The 25,487-nt window shown below is 32.9% G+C and overlaps 1 protein-coding gene and 1 long non-coding RNA gene across 19 annotated transcripts; one reads left to right on the top strand and one right to left on the bottom strand.

Annotated features, from left to right (window-relative positions):
• Window positions 1–3,614, top strand: LOC114169219 (uncharacterized). Of its 3 annotated transcripts, XR_003600850.2 has the most exons (5): window positions 1–155; window positions 671–733; window positions 832–2,485; window positions 2,589–2,649; window positions 3,303–3,614. It is a non-coding gene; the product is annotated as an uncharacterized LOC114169219 (long non-coding RNA). The 3 variants fall into 3 exon arrangements; XR_003600851.2 differs by having other exon boundaries at window positions 671–2,485; window positions 3,558–3,614; XR_003600849.2 differs by having other exon boundaries at window positions 671–2,485.
• Window positions 623–23,488, bottom strand: LOC114170246 ((-)-germacrene D synthase-like). 16 transcript variants are annotated; one of them, XR_014986654.1, is made up of 13 exons: window positions 23,322–23,488; window positions 22,921–23,206; window positions 20,910–21,282; window positions 20,589–20,804; window positions 20,363–20,501; window positions 20,030–20,275; window positions 19,451–19,691; window positions 16,142–16,458; window positions 15,246–15,525; window positions 14,769–14,830; window positions 13,208–13,391; window positions 12,555–12,637; window positions 623–764 (listed from the first exon to the last, which is right to left on the bottom strand). XR_014986654.1 is itself a non-coding variant. In XM_085669453.1 (9 exons), the coding sequence occupies exons 1-9, from the start codon at window positions 23,469–23,471 to the stop codon at window positions 13,329–13,331; spliced, it is 1,776 nt and encodes a 591-aa protein (XP_085525579.1). In that variant the 5' UTR covers window positions 23,472–23,488; the 3' UTR covers window positions 12,999–13,328. The 16 variants fall into 16 exon arrangements, 3 of the variants coding, with proteins under 3 accessions (XP_085525579.1, XP_085525580.1, XP_027911535.2); XR_014986653.1 differs by lacking the exon at window positions 15,246–15,525; XR_014986647.1 differs by lacking the exons at window positions 15,246–15,525; window positions 16,142–16,458 and adding an exon at window positions 12,360–12,478.
• Between the last annotated feature and the right edge of the window lie 1,999 nt (window positions 23,489–25,487).

The raw sequence follows: 25,487 nt of genomic DNA, 5'->3' as shown, positions 1-25,487 counted from the left end.
AATTTTAGGTACTAAAATAACTCAATAATATTAAACGCAAGAAGCATCATTCCCCTTCACCACCACCGTCTGGATTCGATTTGGAGGGAGCTTCTTCTTGGATCTACCCTCACCACCACCGTCTGTTTCTTCTACAACTCTTAAGTCCTCTCTCTGTAAGATTCTTCTCTTTTGGACTGTGACCGATTCGTTTTTGCCTCTCGCTTGCTCTCGATCTGATTACCTTTTGTTCAAGTTCTGGATCTGTTGCAAGTAAAACAATTTCTCATTTTCAATTAGAAAATCAGTTAGGTTTTTCTTAATTGCGGAGATCTTAGCTTTCGCATTTCCTGCCTTATGCTCAACGAAGAAATCGAATCGTTTTATTTTCAAAACTTTCTTTCGTATTTGTGTTTAATAGACTGTGCATCTTAGCTCGCACCGAATTATGCTATTCTATTTGCTTGATAGATTTGGCAAAATAAATTAACACTTGACACCACCTCTTTAGTTTTCAAAAAATTCTGGATATCACTTGCGTGTAGTATTTTTTATTTTTTTTTGTATTTCTGTCTGAATTTGGAAAATTAAGGTTAATGGTTCTGATGTACATTGATTATGAAACTATGAGATTTGACTGCGACTATCTGATTTTGTTGACATGTGCCTTCCCATGAATATCTGCATCCAGTTGAAGCAAGATGGGGTTGATTTTCTGTCCATACTTTCTCCATATATAGCCATCTTCCATCAGGTGTGAGCTGTTCTTCTCCCATGTTGGTGCACTATAGAATACACATATATAATTCTATTCAGTTTAAGAGAGATAACTCAATAATTATTCTTTTTCAGGTTTTATTTGCCCATTTGTGCCACTACTTCTCATAGCTTGCACTCTCATCAATTCTTAATTACCTGTTCATCTTGGATAAGCATTACTACTTAATTTGTTGTACTTTTAGTTAACCAAACTCGTTTCTCAAATGTGTTTTTTTTATATCAGGTTGTGTGTGGAAATTTTGGAATTAATGGAAGTAATTTGGTTTAATAACTTTGAATTTTATTGTTATTTAAGTTAATATTAGAATATATCTAGTGTTCTCTTTTTCTCTGCATGCCATGCCTTAATAGTGACAAACATATTTCACTTTCATTTTAGTAAATAGTAAGAATGATAGGAACTCCAAGTGAACAAAAATTGGTACTCTTTTTGTGTGAAGTTAAAGAAAATTTAATTCAATTCAATAACTACATTTCCATAAAATGTTCATGATCTTTTTCTTTTCGTATTTGTTTCTCTGGTTTGTAAAATTGAATGTCCATACTATAGCATAAATTGTCTAATTGAACCAATGTGCCAAAATATCAGAGAAGAGTATGGATAAAACTGTAAAGATATATTCAATGTATTTTGCAGAGGCACTTCTATATTGAAACTTTGTTAATGATTATATTGTTACAGTTAGGATGCTTGTAATCTTGTAGAACATGTTCATTATTTAGCACTGTTTTTAAGGCTGAAGCACGAAACTTTTAAGGGAAACAAAAATGTTAAACATTATTTATTTACATGCTTGACTATACATTGCATTAATACAGTACATTAAAATGTTATGCTTGCAAGTTGATGAGCTGAATATGCTCACCTTTGATGTATGGACATAATGCCATAGCTGTGAATGAATTTCAAAGTCAAGTAGATTTATGGCTAGTGGTGAGAAAGAAAAACCATCCTTGCTGGCCAAGAATGTTAAAGTGTATTTTTCCAAGTCTTTGGAAAAGATCGACATGGTTATGTGCGCACATATGGAAAAGGGGTTTCACCTTCCAATCTATGGGGATCTAACTTCGAAGTTGGAATACAAAAATTAATTGATGAAGTTCAAAGGAATGCTCAGGTTGAACTACAAAGCATGAAAAACAGAATGCAAGAGGAAATGAAAATAAAGCTAAAAGAGCAAGTGAAGGAGCAAGTGGAAACCAAACTAAAAGAGCAACTAGAAGCCATGAAAGTTGAGCTTCTAAACAACTTCAAAATCGCTTTTACTCAAATCCCAAGTTGTGCTCCAGAAATAATGGTTTCAAATTTGAATAAAGAGGAGGTGGACATTGAAGATGATGGATAATGATGACAACATCTCTCATAAAGGTTTATTTATTTCATTTGAGTACATTAAAGGAAAGGGTCTTCTTCTTCTTCATAGCTTTAGTGTTGTTAACATTCTTGAATATCATGCCATAAGATGTTCTTATTATCCTCTTGAACATCATGCCAAAAGTAATTGTTGCAATCCATACATAGCCACTGCCCATCATTCCTAGCTTCTGAGCAATGGAAAAATGCTCAAACCAGTTTCAGGATTAACATCCCTCCATCATTCCTAGCTTCCATTTTATCTAAGTAGTGTTGTTCAAGGAAAAGAAATAGGAAAAAGAGAGCGGAAACCCAAAATTCATTTTGACGGGACCGACCTGAAAAAATTGAAACAAGAGAAATCTCACAAGTGTAAGTTTCCTCTAAGTCTTTTAGTAAATGATAGTAATAGTTTGATTAAAAACATTTATGTATTTGTTACTAATTTATCAATTTTAATTATCTTTATATACAGTTGCTAAATAATGCACATACATTGTTACATGCAAATGAGCTGAAGAAGCGGCTTGAATAAGGTGTGAATGTTTTCTATTGGATACAATAAATTGTCACAAGATTCTATTTTTTACAAATAGCTACTAGATCTGAAATAGGAAGAAACAAATTACAGTGTTGGATAAAAATGAACCAACTCTTCCTCGCCAACCTTGTCTTTTTGTCATTACTTTTATTATCTCATTGAAATATATTCCCCACTTTTAGTAATTAAACTAGTGGATAAATAATAATATTAATTGCAATAACTGAAATTGCTTTACTTGTTTGTTTTGTGTGTGAAGCTTTCAAATTAATATGATTTTTTCTTTCATATCCATCAAAGTTCTCTGGTGCATAATGTGTAAACAGAAGTATATTGTTACAAGGGTGCACATTAACCCTAGTAGGCCATTAGTACTTATCACAGTTTCTATTGAGTAGGCAGAGCAGCCAAATATCTTAAACAGTTCCACTTATTATTATTTATTAAACCAATATCACCAATTCTCTTCAAAATATGATCATATATTCGTATATATGATGATACTGTGATACCAACCATAGCTTTCATTTTGCATGCATCATGCATGAATGAGACCATGTTCATGATAAAAGTTATTGAAAACTGATTTCAGTGCTCTCTGGAAAATTCTCTTGCTTTCAGTGCCCACTGATTTTAAGTCTTTAACAGGTAATGATAGTTGGAAGTTCAGCATCAAAAGATTCTGAATGAGGAAGATGATGAAGAATAAGATTGAAATTAAAGCTAATTCACTACCATATCTCCAAGAAATTCTGAACTATCAAAATAAAAATTCATGCATTAGTAACATATATATTACTGATACAGTTCAATTTATGTTGATGGTTATTGAGATCATATTTTATGTTGATGGTTTCAGTTGAGGTATATTCTTTGATGTATTTACTTTTATTTTTAATGCAGAACAGGATGATGTTGAGAATCTTAAAACTCGGACAAAATTTGAACACTTTTTTCACATGCTCTTAATTCTTGTTTATCTATTATGTTGAAATATAGTAAAAGATTTTTTCCGTTATAGAAGATGATATTTGCCTCTTTATACATATAGGAATTAATTTAGAAAAAGGACAAATTTTAATTTTACAAATTAAAAACGTAATTAATCTTATCGATAGAAAGAGCTTGTTATAAATGTTTGAAAGATAGGTGTGACTATAAAAAGAATTGATCTGTAAAAATTAAAATTAAATTTTTTTGACTACAAGAGATCAATTGGTCAAAAGAAATGTTGTGTGACTATTTATATTATGACATTTTTATAATGTTACCTTAAAAAAAATATCACTAAAATTTTTTAATAACAATTTTAAAATGTTTTTTTATTTTAAAAAAAATGTTACTAATGATTTTTAGTAACATTTTTATAATGTCACTCATTTATAAAAAATTTATAACAAAGAATTTAGTAACATATTTTTTATAATGTTACATTTTTATTAAATAAATGTTACTAAAGGTATTTAGTAACAATTTTTATAAATGTCTCAATTAATATGTAAAAATGTCACTCATATTTATTAATAACATAGGATATACACGTAACATGTAGTATAATTTTTTAAATGTTACTAAAGAATAAATATGTAGTAGTGTTGGTTTCTAGTAGAAGTCTATACTTCCAGAATAGGATTCACTTGTCTACACCACCAAATCAAAAGCAATTAAAAAAAATTGGAAAATAAAAAAATAGAACTTGAAGCACAAAATATGCTTCAATTCTAAAAACAACGAAGACCTATTCAACTATATGTTTCAGTTTCTTGGACAATGGAAACCTATCTTCACTATACTCTTCGATTTTTACTATAACCAAATCCTATTCTAGAATTTTTGTTAATCTTTTTTTTTTCTACCTACATTATGAACTTAGGAAAAAAAAATAATCAGAAACATCCAGACACAAACAAGATATATTAAAAATATAAAAATACATTAACAACATATAAAAAAAATTAACATTTTAAGAACCTAGAAGTGCAAAAGCTAGGTACCATAACAATGCAAAAATGCTTTTTGGAAGCAAAGAATCACGAGCTACAACAATGCCACCTGAATACAAAGTCTGGACATCATAAAAATGTGTATGTTAAGGGAAAAATAACGAGCCTTAACAAAACATAAAAAAAAAAAAGTGAGGGAAGGGAGAACAAATGAGTGAGCCAACAATGGCGAAAATGGCATCTCACAAGTGTAGCAGAGGGGAAGAAAGGGAGCGACGTTCTTGTTCGCAGTGACAATGGAGAACTGGCAGTGGTGTTGACGTCTCCTAGTTGCAGAGGAAAACAAAGAAGTTCTTGGCGATGCAATGAAACAAATGACTTTAGTGGGGTTCTAAATATATGAAAACTTAACCCTAGCACAGGAATAGACTTCTGTTCGTTCTAAACCTAAAGCCTATTCTTTGACACAAAGATGAAGTGCAAAAATAATAATGACGTTTTTTAATTTTTAGGATGACTTTAGGTTTTGGTTCCTTAAAGAACCAAAGTCTAGTTGTGCAAAAAATTTTAAAATGTCACGGCGCCTATAGTTTTGAAACCGAAGTCTCTTAGGCGATTTTGAAAACATTTTTAGCACTAATGCACCTAAAAAGGAACCAAATCAGTTGACTCAATTGGAAAAGGAACTCCGCTTCCTGGTAAACCTTCAATACCAACATCCTCCTTTTCCTCTCCTTATCCCAGAAACGATCATTATAAATAGCTTTGGTAGTGATCAAGAAATTGTGTTTCTTTAGCAATTGAGTAGAAAACAAGTGAATTTTCCTAAGGTTCTTATGTTTTCTTGGTTGAAAGAAGACAAGTTCAAAGGGTTGAGAAAGTTCCTCCAACATCAACGTCTTCAAACATTCCTTAAAATAACTGGTAATGAGTATTCCGACATGGTAAATGTATTCTATAGAAAGTTTAACATTTGAGATTGTTGTTATGAAGTCTTAAGTGAAAGGGATATTAAGGTTTCTTAAAGTGCTAGGAAAGAATTGATTGGTTTGAAATATTGAAGGATCCGAGTTAGCAAAGGCAACACAAGTGCTGCTAACAACTACAACAAGATTAATATTTCAGAAGTTGTTTGAACAAATTTTTTGTTCTCACCCCAATATGCCTCAGTTTTAGAACCGAGGCAGAATTACAAAAATAACCGGAGCCAAAAGCCATTGCTGTACTGGTGAAAAGATAGATCAGGCCTCGTAATAGTGAGATAAATTAACTTTCCAACAAGCCTCCTATATCTCTCTGGATCGAAGAATAATTCACCTTCTTCTATTGTTAACTTCTGATTTGGGTCCATTGGACTGTCTACTGGTCTGCAGTCAATCATACATGTTTTTTGTAATATATCAAGAGCATATTTCCTTTGAGAGATTACAACTCCATCTTTTGACTGAGCTACTTCAGTGCCCAAGAAGTATTTGAGGCTTCCGAAATCCTTGGTTTGAAAATGTCTACACAAGTGCTCCTGTAGGTGAGATATTCCAGCAGTATCATTTCCTGTAATAACAATATCATCAACATATACTATTAGGTAGACACATTTCCTAGGAGAGGTATGTTTGTAAAAGACTGAGTGATCTGTCTCACTGCGTCTTAACCCAAATTTCTGAACAATGGAGCTGAATTTTCCAAACCAAGCTCGTGGTGATTGTTTGAGGCCATATAAAGAGCGATGCAATTTGCATACCATACCAGACTCCCCCTGAGCAACAAACCCAAGAGGTTGCTCCATGTAAACTTCCTCCACAAGATCACCATGAAGGAAGGCATTTTTGATATCCAATTGATGAAGCGACCAGTGACGAATTGTTGCCATTGGAAATATTGTACCCTTTTGCAACCAATCGGGCTTTGAGTCGATCAACCTGACCATCAGGGCCAACTTTAATTGCATACACCAATCAGCAACCAACAGCCTTCTTGCCCGAAGGAAGGGGCACGAGCTCCCAAGTATGATTGCTTTCAAGAGCCTACATCTCTGCAATCATGGTTTGTCGCCATCCAGGATGATCAAGTGCTTCATTCACATTTTTGGGAATAACAACAAAAGACACTGAGGATAAAAGGGAACAATAGGAAGGCAATAATCTGTGATAGCTAAGAAAATTATAAATGGGATGTGGATTTCAAGAGGAATGAGTACCCTTTCTTAGAGCAATGGGCTAAACTAAATCACCTTCACCAGGAGTCGTGGGATCAAGAGACGAGGGAGAAGAATCTGAAGTAGGGGATTCACCATGTTCTTGAACAACTGGACTATTCGTCGGTGTCTTGTGTTGGAGAGAATCAGTAGGTGGAGATGATGGCTCAGGAGGACTTTGGTCGAGACTCGGAGTGACATGGACATTGGAAATATTGTACTTAACCTCGGGAATAGGAAGGACATGCTGTATGGCATGACCATCTTGAACAAATGGAGAGAAGTAAGGGGTCTGTTCAAAAAATGTAACATTGGCAGACATGTAATATTTCTTGGTTTTAGGAGAGTAACATCGATACCCTTTTTGAAGTCGTGAATAGCCCAAGAAAACACATTTGAGAGAGCGAGCAGAAAGCTTGTCTAACTCGGGAGACATGTCATGAACAAAACATACACAACCAAAAACTCTAGGAGAAGTGTGAAAGAGAGGATTATCTGGAAACAGAATGGAGAAAGAGACCTTATGATTGAGAGAGGAAGATGGCATCTGATTAATAAGAAAACCTGCAGTTAAGATGACATCTCCCTAGTGATGGACAGGAACGTTGGCACTAAGCAAAAAGGGTACGAGCAGTTTCAACTAAGTGTCTATTTTTTCTTTCTGCTATACCATTGTTGTGGCATATGAGGACAAGTAGACTGATGCAGGATACCATGGGAACTCAAAACATTAGAAAAAGAAAACAAAAAGTACTCTTTGGCATTGTCACTTCTTAAGATTTTGATTACTTTACTAAATTGATTCTTGATTTCATTAAAAAAGGATGTGAAGATGGATAACAATTCAGAACGATCTTTCATAAGATAAACCCAAGTACATCTCGAATATTCATCAATGAAAGTAACAAAATACCTAAAGCTAAAAGATGAGACATGACTAGGTCCCTAGATATCGGAATGGATGACAGAAAAACTAGAAGTACACTTTGATTGAGACCTTTTAGGAAAGGTAGATCTAACATGTTTTCCTAGTTGACATGACTCACATTCTAAAGTCTGGAGACTATTAAGTTCAGGAAACATTTTCTTTAACTTGGACAGGTGAGGGTGACCAAGCCGATCATATAACATTTTTGGATTAGGAGCTGCAACACATGACACTCGTGGACGAGATCTAATATGGTATAATCTGCCCGCTTCATATCCTTCTCCAATCTGTCTCCCCGAGCCATGCTCCTATATAACAGAAGATTTGTTATCGAAGGTTACAGAGCAATTCACTATTTTGGTTAACTGACTTAAGGAAATTAAATTGAAAGGACAATTAGAGATAAAAAGGACAAATTTTAGATTTAAGGAGGGAGATAGGATGGCTTGACCGACTCCCTTTGAGGATGTTTTAGAACCATTCGCAAGGGTTATAAAATGAGATTTTTCTTGGAATGAAATGGTTGAGAACAAGGAGGTATTACCAGAAATGTGATCAGAAGCACCAGAGTCAATTACCCATGAATTGTGACCTTCCATGGATTGAGAGATGCAAGCAGTTGATTTACTTGGAGCTTGAGATGATTGTGCCAAGCTGTTGGACTTGAGTCGTAGGTACTCTTGATACTCGTCCTCAGTGAAGTTGGAGTCATTAGTCTCTGCCTGGGAGACATTGGCTGTTTTGGCAGGAAAACCATGTAAAGTGTAGCAGTTTTCCAGGGTATGACCCATCCTTTTACAATACGTACACTAAGGACGCCCACGACCTCCACGTCCACCTCCTCTAGTTCCACGACCTCCTCTTCCTCGGGTGGCGACCATGACAGATGGTTCCATTACAGCAAGATTTTTTGGAGTTTGAAGAGTTGGAACACGTATCATGCGGGAGATCAAAGTTTCCATGGAAGGAACCTCATGAGGGGTCAAAAGCTGATCTCAGATATGATTAAAGTTTGGGTGTATAGCGCGGAGGATCATCAGCATATAGTACTTGTCAAGCTTTTTCTTCATTTCATCTAGAGAGTCGACTTCCAAGAACATTTGAAGTTCTTCCACAGCAACTTGAGCGTCATTCATGAATGAAATCATATCATGGTTAGTCATTTTCAGAGATGCCAACTTATTCGCTGAATCATAGAGGCACTGGCTATCATTTGCATAGATATTTTGAGTTCTCTTCCAAAACAAGTGGCATGTTTTGAAGGCCCGAATGGGACATCATAAGTCGTGATTCCACCGACTGTCACAATAGAGTACATAGTTGAAAATCTACTTGTTTCCACTGTTCAACGTTTTCAGAAGGTATGTGGCTGCCATCTTTCTCAAGGTGGTCGTGATGTCCTTGACCGAGAAACCACATCTCGACGGCAGCGGACCAAGATAAGTAATTTTGGCCATTTAGTTTCTCGGAAGTAATGCAGGGGCTTCCAGAGAATGAAATAGCACTCCCAGTACCTCCAGTGGCCATATCTGATCAAGAGAATAAAGAAACAGCAAGGATCTCGAAAAACAGTGACGTTTTTTAAATACCCTAGGGAGATTTTCACAAGGGATATGCTACTGGACTTCACCGAAACAAAGGTTTGAAGGTCAAAACGGGTAGAGGAGGCTCCGACGACAGCTATGGAGGCTCCAACGACGGCTATGGAGGTGGCGCGACGACGAACCGGTGACTGGACGGTAGCGCGTGGGCGGCACGCGCCTGACTACAGCAGACTGAGATGGCGCGTATGGAGGAGCGTGGTGACGACTCTACTTTCGGCACTGGCGGGGTTGGTTGTCGCGTAGAGAGGCTGTCCAGATCCTATGGTTTCCGGACGGAACTACGACGGCGGACGGCGACGGACGGCGATGGAGGACTGCAGACTGACACAGACAGTGATGAAATGTTGTTTGACAGTGTTGGGTAGTTCAAAAAGACAATGTCTGGTTCTAAAACGAGGTTAAATGAACTTGGACAGCGGCGTGACGGATGGTGGCGGACTAGATGAGACAGAAACCAAAGCGAGATCGACCCGCTCTGATACCAACTTAAGATTGAGACTGAAAATATGAGTAGTGGACAATAGGACCACTCTCCCTCCCTTCTATTTATAATGAAACAAGTACATGGAATATGAAAAGATTGCTCTAGGATCCTAGGCATAATTAGATAAACAGTAGATACGACAGTAGATAGTTTCCCACACTCTACACCCTATACATAGGGTTAATGATACAATAGAAGTAATAATTCTAACAGATAGAAACAAAGACGAAAGAAAAAGATATATATGATATTTTTGTTGTTATTAGAAAGATCACATAAAATCTCTATTTAGGATTGATTTTTTCATTGAGAGTGAAGCCTATAAATATACATATTGAATGAATGAGTGAGTGTTACGCTTTGTGACAAAGAATGTGACATAGGGAGAGCTTTAAAAGTTTCTATTCTCAAGAATGTGACATAAGGAGAGCTTTAAAAGTTTCTATTCTCAATCTAGGTAAGGGAAACTAACCTTTTTTTTTCTTATTTGTATGTATGTGTTTTGAATTTAACAAGAGTGATGTTTATGAGGTTTGATGTGATATTTTTAATTCTTCGTTTAAAGTTATGAGAATGAGATTTTGTGAAATTATGAGTATTTTGGTCAATGGTCTTATATAAATTTTGTATTATAAATAAAAGACTCTATTAATTACTTCTGCCCAAAAACATTTTGTAATGGAGTTGGGATTCAACATTGTTGAAGCAATTTCTTGTAAAACACAAATTTTCCTCAAACAAAAGCATTTTTGTTGTGGTGTTCTGGTAGTAGAAAAAATGTGATTAATGCCATAATTTCCAAATAGTTATCGAAAACTATCATTTTCAAATTCTCTATCATAATCACTTCTAACATAAATAATTGATAAGACCTTTTCATTTTGAAATTTTCTTAAGAATTTATAAAAGAATTTGAAAGACTCATTCCTATAGCTTAAGAATGTTACCCAAATCCATCTAATGTAATCATCAACAATCATAAAACCATATCGTTTATGACATAAGGAGTCATTTCTACTGGGGAAAAATATCTAAGTGTATAAGCTCAAGGGTTCCTTAAGTAGAAATTTCGTTTTTTGCTTTTGAAAGACCTTTTAGCTTTCTTCCTTTGAAACATCATTCGCAAAGAAAATTCCCTTTGAATGACATTCCTAGCAAGCCTCTTACGAGACTATATTTGTTTAGATTTGAGAGTAATCTCAAACTTGAATTGCCACACTTCTTGTGCCATAGTTGGTGATATTCTTTGATGGTTATGAGAAAAGATACATTTTAAGTTGATAACTCGTCCATATCAAATTTATGAAGGTTACCTTATCTTTTAGTTGTGAAGAGATGTCTTTCGTCACTATTGTTTACCATATATTTATTCTTGTTAAATACAACATCACAACCATTGTCACACAATTCACTTATGCTTAATAGGTTGTGATTTATACCATCTACTAAAAAACATTACTAATGTAAAGAAAGGGTTTCAAAATTACTTGACAAATGCCCATTAATTTTCCATGTTGGTTTTAAAGATGACCTTCCCTCCTTTCTTCATTTGTAAGTCTTGGAATATAGACCTTTCTCCTGTCATTTGTCGTGAACATCCATTGTCCAAGTAGCCTGACAATGGTTTGTTTTGTTGGGTTGAGTAAGTGTACAAGAGGTATTAGTGTTTTTCCTTAGGTATCAATATTTCTTTGGGTCCTTTGGGCTAAGTTTGTTAGATGGAACATTAGTTTTTAAATCATTTTTCTATTCAAATCCTATTCTTGATTTATCATGAGATTTCCTAGAATTGTTTACTACATGTCTAAAGATTTTACTTTCATATTTGTTTGAGCTTGGAGTTTGTAGGACTTTGTGTAGGAAATAATTTTCATAAATTAAATTTTCTATTACTCCGCTATTTTTTTTTTATTTCCATGGGCCTTTTACTAATTCTCTCTTTAATAAAAAGTAGTTCTTTTCATAGATCATTATTTTTCATAATTTTGTTCTTTAAGCTTTTGGGTTAAATCCTTATTTGCTTTGGTTAAAATTGTGTTTTCATCTAAAAGTTTTACATTCTTATCATATATTTCATTAGATGATACCTTTCTACTTTCCGGTTCTTTTTAAGTTTTTCTTTAAACTTATGTTTAAAGATTTTTACATGTAAACTATTCTTTCATTATTTGGTATAGCCTCATAGTAAGCTTGTCTAACAGAGTGTAAGTCAGAGAAATCTACTTCTTATCAAAGTCAAGGGCAAATTGAGTATAATAAAAGAAAGCATAGACCAAGAGTGAATAGATAACTACCTAATTGATTGTAATACTAGTTGTTAGTTAGAAAGAAGCTTATACTTCAAATAAATAAAAAACTAACTTAATAATGCCAACTTCACACATTGGTTTTCCCTAAATTACATTTAAAAAACAAGATTTTCCTAACAATTCAACTCAATACTATTCTCAAATTAGGAAATACAAAAAATAAAATGCTTTAAAACCAAATGCAGCACAAAAATTGAATCTGCTAGACTGCAACCAATTAAGTGCAATTCGAACTATGAATACCTCAATTAATCACATTATTTCTTCTTCAATTATGTACGATTATGCAACCCAATTCACGCCAAGAAGATAAGACTCTGGTTCGCAATTATATGTAGAACACATTACAATAAATCAAATACCTGCATAAAATTCAGCAAATAAACCTAGCTGAAAACAAAACCCTAACTTCTATCGAAGGAAGAATGTCATACTAACCTTCGAACGGCGGAGATGAGCCGAGATGAGCGGAGCAAACCACGAACGGAGGAGATGAAGGGAGAATGTGGACTCAGGCGACACTATAAAAAATATAATTATTATCTATGTCTATATTTCGTAGGTAATTTACATTTATCTATGACTTACCTACTAAACAAATTTCATAAGTATTACGCTAGTTGGTAACTTATCTACGAAAATATGATTTGTAGATAATTTACTTACGACCATTGTCTACGAAATCAAAACGTCTATAATTATTTACGAAAATATTCGTCAAAAAATTTATCATCCATTATTTAAATTACCTACAAAATATTTCGTGTATAATTTGCCTACAAAAGTTTTTGTAGGTAACGTACTTATGAAATTCCTCATAAATAACTAACCTACGAAATTTTTCTTAAATAACTTAAATAAAAAAAATAAAATATTCTAAAATTCCTATTAAAATATATATAGAATAATTTTATAAATACGACAAAAGGTCTATTTATTTTCAACTCTCTAAAAAAAAATAAAGGTTACATTCCTATACAGACCATTTTCACAGTAACATCTGAAAAAAATTTAACACAAAAATAAAATATTTATTTACAAAAGAATTTTCATTTCCACAATTTAAAGTAAACTAAACAAGTACACTCAACTGCTCTCTTGCTCAACTGTTGTCTTTCTTGGAGACTCCCTCACTCCATTTCACTGATCTTGAACCAATATTCCTAACCTGAGGCCTAATCACTTCAACATCTTTGCTTCCACCTTTATCTTCTACTTCTTTAGTTTTTCACATGAGTAATCCTTCCTGGTAGTCTTCCTGCAATCAGTGACCACCTGAAATAAGGGATGCAACCAACTTAGCAGCAACTCATTAAAATTCTAGATTAAATGTAAAAAGAAAAAAAAGGTTGAAATTCACAATAAAGGTTTCAAAGTAATTACTCTGTACATAAAGAAATCTATCATCATTAATTTGATAAAATTTATTCAACCTAATCGAACCTAACCCATATTTAACTTCTATAAATAACAACCTTTCACATTTAGCTTCATCCAACAAACCACACGAGTAAATATGACAAACGTATAAAAATGAATTCAACCTGATCTAATCTAACCCAATTTTAATGCATTTAAAATCTACCAAATGGTGATCCACTTTTAATTCACTGTGCAGAGAAAGAGGAGATGGGGTTTGTTTATTTTCCAAAATTCAAGAACCTTGCGGATAAAAATACACCTAGCTAGCCATGTAAGCAACATCCATAACTAGTCATCTTGTTTCATCGCACAAGTGTCTATGTGGGTTATATCATATTCCCACACGTTCCAACATTTGCCTTAATCATTTATGTTACTTTCACTTTCACGGCTGCCTTAATCATTTATGTTACTTTCACTTTCACGGCTAGCTGCTACTACAACATGGGGAATATCTATTTAGGAATTATTTGTTTCTACTCTTAGCATAAACTTATCAATATGATAATTTATTTTTTTTATTTTTAAACTATAATAAATATTTTGATAATTTATTTTTTTTTATTTTTAAACTATAATAAATATTTTCAACACTAGTATTGTAAAAAGTAATAGACAAGGTTGTCTATTCGAGAACACCTGCATACAATCACATGCAATATTTAAATAACAATTTGTAATTTGTAACAACACGTAAATATATAAAACGTAAATATACAAAAATAAATCAATAGATAACAAATGGTGTTATAAATATAATTTGTAACAACACGTAAATATATAAGTGTATGCGTTTGTCTAATTCACTACTTTAATATCAATAAAGTTATTGAATTCATCACATAATAATGCCTAATTCTCTTTGAAAAAATATTACATATATTTTAAATAAAAAATGAAAATCCCACTATGAGAAATTACCCCAAAATGTGGTGTGGCTGAATTAATGCATGCAATTGCAGCTGCTACTCACAATCAATGGTAACTTATCATGCATATGATATTTTGAATTCCTCTTGTTGCCAAATTCTTTTTCATTTTTATTCCAATAGTTTTTAGCTTGCATATCTATCATGTAAAATAATTGAGAGAAAACTAAGCGAAATTACCTAAAACCAGATACCAAAAGACAGATCTTAGACATTTTCTATTGTTAAACTCATGCAAGTAACTATCCAATGGAACTTATCCAAATCAAGTTGAACATATTGCTTTGAATCAAATAACTACCTGGTAGGCAAGTTGGGTACGAGCAAGATCCAACGGGTAGGTACAAAAAATTGAAGTTCCTCCTGCAGCAAAGCATGCAAAAAGATCAATACAAGGATCCGAACCACGTAAACCAAAGTAATTAAAACCTCTGAAAGTAAAATAAAAATCCGAAAGTCACTTAATGAGAATAGAAATCAAGGTCTTCAAGACTCCTGTAAGAGGCACAAAGAATAATTTATTTGACATATGAGGCAACCCAAGACATAATATTATCCTGTCTAGCAAATTAGAACCAAGAACCATCAACAAAAACCCAAACTGAAACAACAACCAATAATCCTTAACCAAGCATCAATGACTTTCCATTAATTATGTCTTCAAGACTCCAGTAAAAGGCACAAATCAAACTAACTAGAATAAAAACATAACTTACAAAGACAAATTCCATCTCTAATCACTGGTATAGGAAAGGAAAATGAAAGTGGTTATTTTCACCTTTTGACTTCGGTGAACAACCAAGACATATACTGCCAAGGTAAAAAGCTAGTTCTTTATGTTTCGGTTATGAACCCAAAGCATATTAAGTTGTTACTGTCTCGGTTTGTATCAAACCAAGGCCTATTGCATATCAGAAATAAAAAAAAAATTAAATATACTCTCTGCTCAATCCACTATGTGTAAACTCTAATCCCTTCTGCTGTCGCCGCTCTCTAGTCCCTCCTCCAGCAGAAGCTCGAGCTCGACAAGGATGATGAGGCGTCAACCTCACAAGGCCCTTCATTTTGTGCAGACAACAAATAAGAAATAATAAAAGTTGGTGGATCCATTGTTGGAGCAGCAAGATGCAGGAATATGCAGCATGGATTTTAAACTTCTAGAACAACATTAAAGTCATAACTTCAATTTGATCTTACTAAGACAAATACAAGACCAGTGGAAAAAATGAAAAGACAAGGATAAAAGATGCATGTGTTGGTGTAGTTAGAAAAGCATTACCAGTACACCAACAAGCGCTATAAATGAACTTATTGACTTTCATTCCTGTAAATCTTGTATCAAGCAAGCTAATTGTTCTTACAAATGATTCAAAAAAAAATGATTAAAGCAAAGATCTTTTATCAAAAGAAAATAACTTTCAAGAAGAATGATAGGGTTGTGAGGAAGCTTCCTACACATGCTCTTGTAACAGAAGGTTGTGTAAGAGTCAAAAAATTTAGATGAGAATTATCAGAACATAGAAACAAATAAAATTAAAAATTAAAATAGAAAACAAAAAGTTTAACCATTTTGACAGTAAAAGTGGTCGTCTTCCACATTTATCCATCAAAAGTACTCCTAAAGATGAAAATGAGAGCTATAAACACAAATAATGGACTATGTGAAGAGAATACCTAGACATCATAGCAGCAATAGCACCAAACCAGAGATGCTTGGTGGTGTTGACGTCATTGCCTCCTCGCACCTTAACCTTTCTTTAGAGGTTGTGTCCTTGTTGGACACGAGTTCGTCATTTGGCAGTTTGGATTCGATGACGAGTTTTGCAGTCGGCAAGCTCACTCACAAAAAACACCCAGCCGGAACCCTCCTCAGTTGGGGTGAGTGCTGGATTGGGAAGAAGCGGCGGCGTGAATATTCAAGGAAACGAAACGAAGAAAGGAATTGGGAACTTTGGGCTCGAGAAACAACACTACAGTGAAGGAAGCAAAATCTGAAATTGAAGTGAAGAAAATAAGGGGACAATATGTATTTTGTTGCTTGCAGTCCGCTTCCTGCATTGTCATTCTCAAAAAGAAGGGTGTGTGCCCAATTCCTTACTTGACCCTAAACTATTCAAAAACTATCAATGTAAAACCCTATATTAATCGCTTTTTTGAAAAAAAAAAAAAAAACTCAATTCCATATGCGTTTTTTTATAGTCTGTGAAGAGGATTCTGTTTCGTGAACCTCGTTCGCACGAGTTAGGTCTCGAGATTTGCTTTTCTCGCGACAGAGAGGGATCGAGGCAGACAACATCGGGGACAAACCTCAGTCGTCGCTGGGTGAGTGTAAGCTCAGATGAAGAACGAACAAGACGAAGCTCGGACGAACCGCAGATGAACTATTTACTGTCGACCACATTGTTACCGTTGGGAAGAAAACTACGAACTTCATTGAGCTTGGGGATGAAGGAGGATTTGTTGAACCTAAGTGACACTGCTAAACACAAAAAATTTACGAAGTGTTATTTCTCAATTATACTTTAATAAAAAAATTATATAATTTACATACGAATATTAGTAGATAATATCTTTTAAAATAATTTTTATATATTTTTTATATAATTTTTATAATATTTATTTTCTACTGTATATTTTATAGGTAAAGTTTCATACGTAAAATTTTTACCCACGAAAATTTTATATGTAATTTATTTTTGTGTTACTTACGGACTTTTAATTTATTTTTGAATATTTTTTATAGATAAAATAAAATTATTTATAAAAAAATTTTAATAGATAATTTTTCGTAAATGACAAACAATTTTTTTGTAGTGTGTGAGGAGGGAATGACTTGACTACTTTGTGAGGAGAGGAAAATCTAGACTGAGAGGATAGGTGGAGCGAAGACCTAACGGAGAGAAAAAGAAAATTTTTTATCAATTTTACTTGGTCATTAACAACAGATTTCATCTGTACTAACACATGTGCTTTATCTATCGAAGGATATTTTTAGACCACTACACATGTACATTTATCAACAGTATTACGAATTCTTTCATCATAAAGTAATTGAAATGACCTGTCGATAAGTCCATCGATAACACACAGGTACTAACGGAATACGATTCGTCGATAAATATCCATGAGTTAATACTATATATTTTGTAGTGTTAGTTTATTAAACATGCATCAGCGAATAACAATTATTCATTTCATTCCCACCAATACAACTATATTCTGATCTCAATTTTCCTAAAAATTTCATTAAGATCAATAATTAGATATGAAATACTACCTAATTTGCAACTCGATGTTTTGTTATAATTTAATATTAAAAATATATAAATATGTTAAGAGGTAAAGGATAAATGTGTATATATACCACAAGAAAACTATCAAATAGTGATCAATTTTATGATAAAAAAATATGTTTAGAGACCAATTTAGAAACCAATTTCATAATTAGAGACTAAGTTATAGACCAAAATCTTGATAGCTAATATTAGTGACCAATTATAAATCAATTCATAATAGAAATTATTTTAATAATTAATTTAGAGACTAATGATTTTTAATTTATAAATTGGTATCTAAATTAGTCACTATAATGACTAAAAATTTTTAGTCACTACAATTGGTCACTTATCAATGATTTTGTTGTAGTGATAAGTTATCCTTAAATCTAACTTTTAATCATCGTAAAACTTTTAAACATACCACCAACATAGTTAGAATTTTATGGAAGGATATAATGTGTGTTTACAAAGTCGTGTTTAGATAACTTCAAAGCAAATTGAAATTCAGTATCATCCTCAATTATAACATTTAACTTTCTAATATTTACTTCAAAGTAAAAATGATTAATATTTCTAAAATGAAATTGTTATTAATTGAGAGAATTTCTCTTTTTTAACAAATCGTTATTCTTTGAATAACTTGTCGAACAATCCAAAAGGGACGTGCAAGCAAAATGGAGTTGACCGTTACACAAAAATGTAGTTCACCAATGATCAATAAAAGATCAAAGGTGTGGAACCTATGTGATAACTGGTTGGGGTGAGCTCTGTGCACTATTTTAAAGCTAGGGAGAATTTTAAGCACTTTTCTATAATTAATCTTAATACTAGGCAAAACTCTATATGGAGAGACATGTGGTTAGCGATAGTGGAGAAAATCTGGAAATATAGGAATGGGGTAATCTTCAAACAAAAGAAAGTTGATCTTGACGAAATATTTGGTTTAGCACAAGTGACAGCTTGGGGTTGGATGAAACACAAAATTCCCTCAGTAAATTTTTCATATAGTGATTGGGTTTTTTCACCTCTCTCATGCTCAAAATCCTTATGATATGATAACTACTGTGTGTTCTTAGTTTGACAAGTGAGAAAGATGCATGACTTTTTTAACAGGAACATATATTGTTTAAGTGGAACCTAAACATACTTGGGATAAGCACAACCTTGCCTTTCTCTCAAGACTGTGTTCCTCAACTTTTCTCCATTTAGATGAGGACTTTGAGCTCTTCAATTCGGTGTGGAAATCTGTCCAGGCTATGTTGATTATGTCTTATTGCTTCAGGTTATGTTTGGCTCGTGGTTGGGTTCATGGTATTGGTGACATTTGAATGCATCATTCTATACGCGTGCCTATACCTATTCATGTGTAGGGTCTTTCTGTCTCTATTTTTGGTTGTGTATTTTGGAGCAGCAGAATAAGTTTGTGACTACTGGTTTAGTCCCATGTGCATCTTCTTTAGGGTCTTTTTAATCTTTGATGGATCTTTAGTTTTTGACTATCATGTCTTGAAAGGTTTCGATGCCAAGCTTTTGCATGTTTTTATACATGTTATTGAGCTTTTTGTAAAAGGGTTAGAGCACCCCATAAGTGTTCTTCTTTAATTTATTCATTCTTTGCTGAAAAAAAATAATAAAAGACCAAAGCTTCTAGTTTATACAGACATCTTTTTAACTAATAAAGTTTCAATGTGATCTTTCGTTATACCTCCTGCATTTGTATAGTTATCTTCATCTTTGTAAAGCACATCAATCACACGTGCAAAGTTCACCGCACGAATAAGAAATGTCATTGGTACTTGAGTAGGAGCTAAGCATGCATCGTTTATGTGCTTCCAAGCATTCTCAACTAGCTTGAGTAGTTCTTCAATGGCATGTTTCCTTGAGATTTTATGCTCCTTCATATAGCATTGAATGCTTGAAACAACATGTTGTCTATCCTGTTCAAACTTCGTAAACAAAAATAACAATGAAAAAAAAAAACAGAATCCAAACAAATCAATATTTAACAGTTGATATATAATGGTCTTAGAAAAATTATTATCAAGTCTTTCTCTTCCAAAATTTTAAGAGTTCTACAATTGCTAACTGTAATAGAAAATAAATAAAATGTTTCTTTGTAAACTCAAAGTACTTATCAGTGGGTCACACACAACCTATAGAAAGTACTAGGACAAGCAGAGTTCTATTATTATTAATTCTTCTCGACATATTAGTTCCACATAAAACTTTGTCACATTCTCGTTCTAGTTAAATTGGTAGAAATTAATTAGTGTCTAGGGTGTACCTCATCTCCAACAATGTCATCCGTGATCCTACATATAACTGCAGAAGCTATAATAATGACTGGTTCATTCGTTGCCCATATAAGGACCTGCTCTGTTAAATTTTTCATGCCTAGGAAACATGTGGTAATCAACAGAGTGTAACCACTGGACGTTCTTCTTACTTGCATGTACTCTTCCAATGTCGGAATGTGGTTGAAATGGCACCATCTTGCCTCAGCCATGTGAGCTTGGACTAGTCTTTTCATCTAATGCTTAGAAAAGAATATTTGATTTAACTTCTTTGTATTACTTGAATGATGAATAAGAAAAAATAAATGAAACTATAATTCTACCTCTTTTTTAACATACTTGATGCAATATACTTTTCCTTCCTTTCTCATCTCCAGCTCAATTTCTTCAAATACATCCAAAATTGCTTTATAACATAATTGCATGTATTTTGGGAGATCAACCAAGCAACAAATATCCCACCTGCTAACATTGAGATAGTTATCTTTAATGATATATTGGTAGAATTAAGCTAATGATATACTATTTGTCATTTTTTATGTGCCTAACCTCTCAACTGCATTGGTGAATAACTCAAGTTCTTCTATGGTTCCATAAGCATCGTACATGTCATCAATGATAGAAGCTAGAGTTATTAATTTTGTTGTTATCCATCTACAATACTGTGGCTCAAAATACACCCCCAAAATCCAAAAACAACATTCTGTGATCCTATCTCTTGTAAAAGGTAAATTGGTTGAGACATCTAAATCCTTAGCCCACCATCTGAATCACAAAAAAACAACATTCAGATTTCAAAGACAAAAATAAAATTTAAGTGATGCTTATTGATTTATACATGAATGGTAATACGTTTGAGGAAGATATTACTTGGTTAGACGGCTAACTTCTTTCAAATGTAGCTCCTGCAGCTTGTTAAAATCTAATTTTGCAAATGTTAACAATTTTTCATCGTGCGATGGATCTTCGTAGAAAGACATAAAATATGTTGCCTCCAACCTAGGCAAACCTCGGCGAAGTGATTGTCTTAAGCTATGATGCACACGTGCAGCAAGAGAACAACTTAATTGGGTGGTTGTAGACTTTGTTAACTTCTCCCGACTGAAATTGTGTGCTTTTTCAAGTACGTCTTCTCCATGACATCTTAGTTGGGCTGCTTCATACAAACTTAACATTCCTTCAATATCATTGGTTAAGCTTTCCTCAAAATTTCCGGTTTGGTCTATGAATCTGCAAAATATACCTGTTTAAAATATGTATTAATTTACAGGTGGACATTAATTTAATTGTATAACTATTTCAAGGGATACCACCACACAATTGACTTACACATTAAAATCAAACATTTTGTATAAGTTCGTTTGAGTTACCCTATAAACCTAATCTTAAAAGTGAAAATTGTTTCGATCAAATAATAGGTGTTGTATAATTTAAAAGAGAATAAACATTATTTAGGTCAAATTATATTTGATCTTCTTACAAAAATAGTGTACTTTTGTACACATTACCAGAATGGAAGCTTCATAAAAAATTATAATATTTTGTACACATTTACCAGAATGGAAGCTTCATAAAAAATTATAATATTTTAATAAGTCGTGTTTCATCAACACAACTTCAACAATGAATTTTATAGAAGACGTGAGCTCTAGAGATGACTTTTGATTTAAATTTTCAAAGTCCGAAGTAGTGTACCCTATGCACAACTTCTGTGTAAGAGGTGATCCACTGAAGTTGTGAGTGAAACAAACAAATTTCAATTTCTTGTTTTAAACTAAAAGTTTTGTATACACTGCACGACTTATAAGTAAAATCTGATGAACTGAGCCTCAAAAGGAATGTTTTGAGGATGAGGTTCTACTTGATGTGGTTGTTGCATGTTCTAAGCGCTATCTAATGATCCAAAGCCAATCAACGAGACAACTGATATTCGAAAGCAGAAGCTGAGAATATCATGTTAAACCTTACACAAAAGTCGTAAATGGAATATAGAACTTCTGATTTAAACAAAAAAAAAAAAAAATTGCAAATCATTTTCCTTCTCACAACTTCAGTTGAATAGATTTTACAAATAAGTCATGTGTGGTATACACGACTTCTAATTTTAAAACAAAAAGTTAAAAATTTGTTTCCTCTCCTCACAACTTAAATGGATAACCTCTTACACAACAATTTGCATGTAGAACACGGTTTTTACTCTGAAAATTTAAATCAAAAGTCGTCTCTGGAACTTCCGACTTCTATGAAATTTATTGTTGAATTTTGATGGACACAACTTGCTCAAAATTTGTAATCTTTTCTGAACCTATTTATTAGTAATACCATCGTAGTGAGTTGAACAAGAAATTATTATTCTTTGAAAAGTAAATTTGGTTAATGCTCATCTAATGATTATCTAATGATTCTCATCTTCTATCTAAAATTAAAATAATACCATCGTAGCGAGTTTGATTTGAGATATTTAGATATTTATCTAATGATTCTCATCTTCTATCTAAAATTAAAATAAAACCAAGGCAAACTTTATCACCATTAACATGCGAGCCATGTCATGGTTACGTATACTTCAATATATATTTAACTTCATCCTTGTTTCAGGGAAGAAACTCATTATTTTATTCCACCATATATAGTTTAGGATAATGATATTTTGACTACTAAATTTTAATAATTTTCTCTTATAATATGAGGTGACATTTTATAAATAATTTTAAAATATTAAAAATAAAAAAATGGAAGAATGGAAAATCACTTAAATGATGTCACCTCATGTTATAAGAGAGAGTTGTCAAAATTTAGTAGTCAACAAATTATTTTCCTATAGTTTAACTTCATCCTTATTTTACTGAGGAAAAATGGTTAAATGCTTACGAAAACCTACTTGAAGAAATGCGGTATCCATGTTGTCTAAGCAGCCGAAAGAGTAGAGCCGTGTGGTAAAGATTATCATTGTGAGCTATGATATTATTGTCCTCTGTTGAAATCTCATAAATTCGACATAGAGCACTGTCAATTTCTTGCTCAAAATGGTAAGACACACCCAAACGTTGAACTGAATCAATGAAGTTTAATGTAAAAGAGAAATTGTTATCATCAATCGGTGAGACAAGCCTCTTCCTCACGTCCTCTTTTAGTAGTTTAGCTTGTTCAATACTGCTATCACTTTCCTGCATGAAGTAGTAATGAAAAGGCCATCATATGAAATGTTTTATCTACACAGATAAAAATGTTAAATCCATGAAAATGTAACATCTTAGCTAAAGAGATTGAAAAAGTAAATACAGCGGAAGAAGGAACAAAGGAAAGAAAGCGATCGCCCCAAACGGAGGGATGAAAATTTGCAGTGGGTCGAATGAAGGGAGGTTTTTCACCACTGACAGAAGTTGGAAGTGATAAGCTACCGTTAGACATGGTTTGTTGGGGAGTATGCATATAATGTACGTAATGAAGTTCAAACACGCTTCTTAAATACTGTGTTTCTGTCCCTCTCATGTATCAGATACGCGACACACACTTATACATCACATATACATGAGGTTTTAAATTTAGAATATGTATTTTTGAGTCCATCACATAATTATGACATTATATAAATAAATAAAAAATCAATGTTTTCAAAGCTTTCAAAAATATAAAATGTTCAATCATATATTCATATCTTTACTTTCATTCTTACATAAAATTAGAAATTGAAAAGAATAATTTCACCCTTACATAAAATTAGAAATTGAAAAAGAATATAAAATTTTCCACCATTATGTGAAAAAAATAAATTAAGCAAAACGTAAAGAAAAAAACATTGCCTCACATGACAAGAATAAAATATTGAGCGGAAAATGGTGAGACCCACTATAATTTAATTAACATGTGGGTCTACGTTAATACAACACAATAAGCATAAAAATCACAATAAGCATAGAAGAAACGTGATGCTACAATAGACAGCAAACCTAAAGGTGATAAGAAATCATTATCCTTCTAGCAAAATCGATAAGAAAATAGTGGTGGCTAATCTGAAGGTTATAGATTTAACAAAATGTCGAAATTCAGTTTAAAATAAAATTCAAAAGATAAAACCAAGATGTTACAGAAATTAAAAAAAAATTAGATGTTAAAAATAAAATCTTATATTCTTAAAAAATGTTGAAAAAAGTTCATAAAGATATTGTCCTCCCAACACCCATTCATTTAAGTTTGACAACAGCCATGAAAAACTTCACGGTACTTGAATAAAATTAAGTTATTCTTCATTGATGTCCTTTCAAGCACCACCACCAACTTATGCATACACAACACAAAAAGCATATAAGAAACGTGATGCTCATTAGCATGTGTGGACAGACCAGAAAAAAACAAAGGTGATAAGAGGACATTATCCTTCTTGCAAAATCGATAAGAAAATAGTGGTACCTAATGTGAAGGTTATAGATTAAAATATAAAAATGTCGAAATTCAGTTTAAAATAAAAGTTATAAAAATTAAAATATATGTTTTTAAAATAGATTTTAAAATATGATGTCACTAACACAAAAAAGACCTATAACGTCACTTATATAACGCCTGTCCAGAAAAATCTCACGTTAAAAATGACCAGTGACATTGTTGTAAATTATTTGACCTTTTTTAAAGTCTGTCCATTCCAACACAGACGTAATTAAATGTCTGACCCACAGTACCCCGACGTTACGTAAAAACTGTTTTGGGAATTTTCGGATTTTCAAGTGTGAGAATTTTGTAAAAACAGCCAAATTTAAAAAAAAAAAAAGAGCAGTTTGATGTCTGGTGGTGCTCTGACAGACGTTATTTAATGTCTGAGCTTACCATGGCCGACGTTATTTAACGTCTGTCAGAGCCCACCACACGTCAAACTGCTATGTTTTTTGGCTCCATTTAGCGCGAAATTGATGTCTGTTGCTTTTGACCCTAACGTTGGATAACATCGGACCCCTATTGCCCCGACGTTAAGTGACGTCAGCTCTATTTTCCGACGTTATTTTGACGTCATCCAATACGACATAGGTGTTTGGACAGACGTCAAAGGTCGAAAATATCGGACGTTAAAAGATTTTTTTGTGTTAGTGTATTAGAGAAATATAAAGAAAACTGTTCAAAATAGATTTTTTTTTTAAAATGTTGACAGAAAACTGTTCATGAAAGGAAATATATATGATGCTTAGATATGTAATTTCTAGGCACATTTGATCTTTATTTCCTCGTCACAAATTCCATTAGGTTTATATAGGTATATATATATATATTTTTTCAGATGCACCGAATATTCATGTTCTTTCTTAGGTGAATTTTGAAACTCAAAAATAAAATAATTTTGTACATTATCTATGCCAAAAATTCATAGGTAATGAAAATTTTTTGTAGGTTTTTTATAGTATTTTTCTTCCCTCATTATGTTGAGGTTTGTTTCTCTCTTCTCTCTCGTTTTTCTTCGTT

Source organism: Vigna unguiculata, chromosome 11 (genome assembly GCF_037176805.1).
Source record: "Vigna unguiculata cultivar grain cowpea cultivar isolate G323 ecotype 2 chromosome 11, ASM3717680v1, whole genome shotgun sequence".
In the NCBI taxonomy this organism is placed as follows: Eukaryota; Viridiplantae; Streptophyta; class Magnoliopsida; order Fabales; family Fabaceae; genus Vigna; species Vigna unguiculata.
The sequence above is the reverse complement of the archived record's forward strand: the minus strand, read 5'-3'. Positions and strand labels throughout refer to the sequence as shown.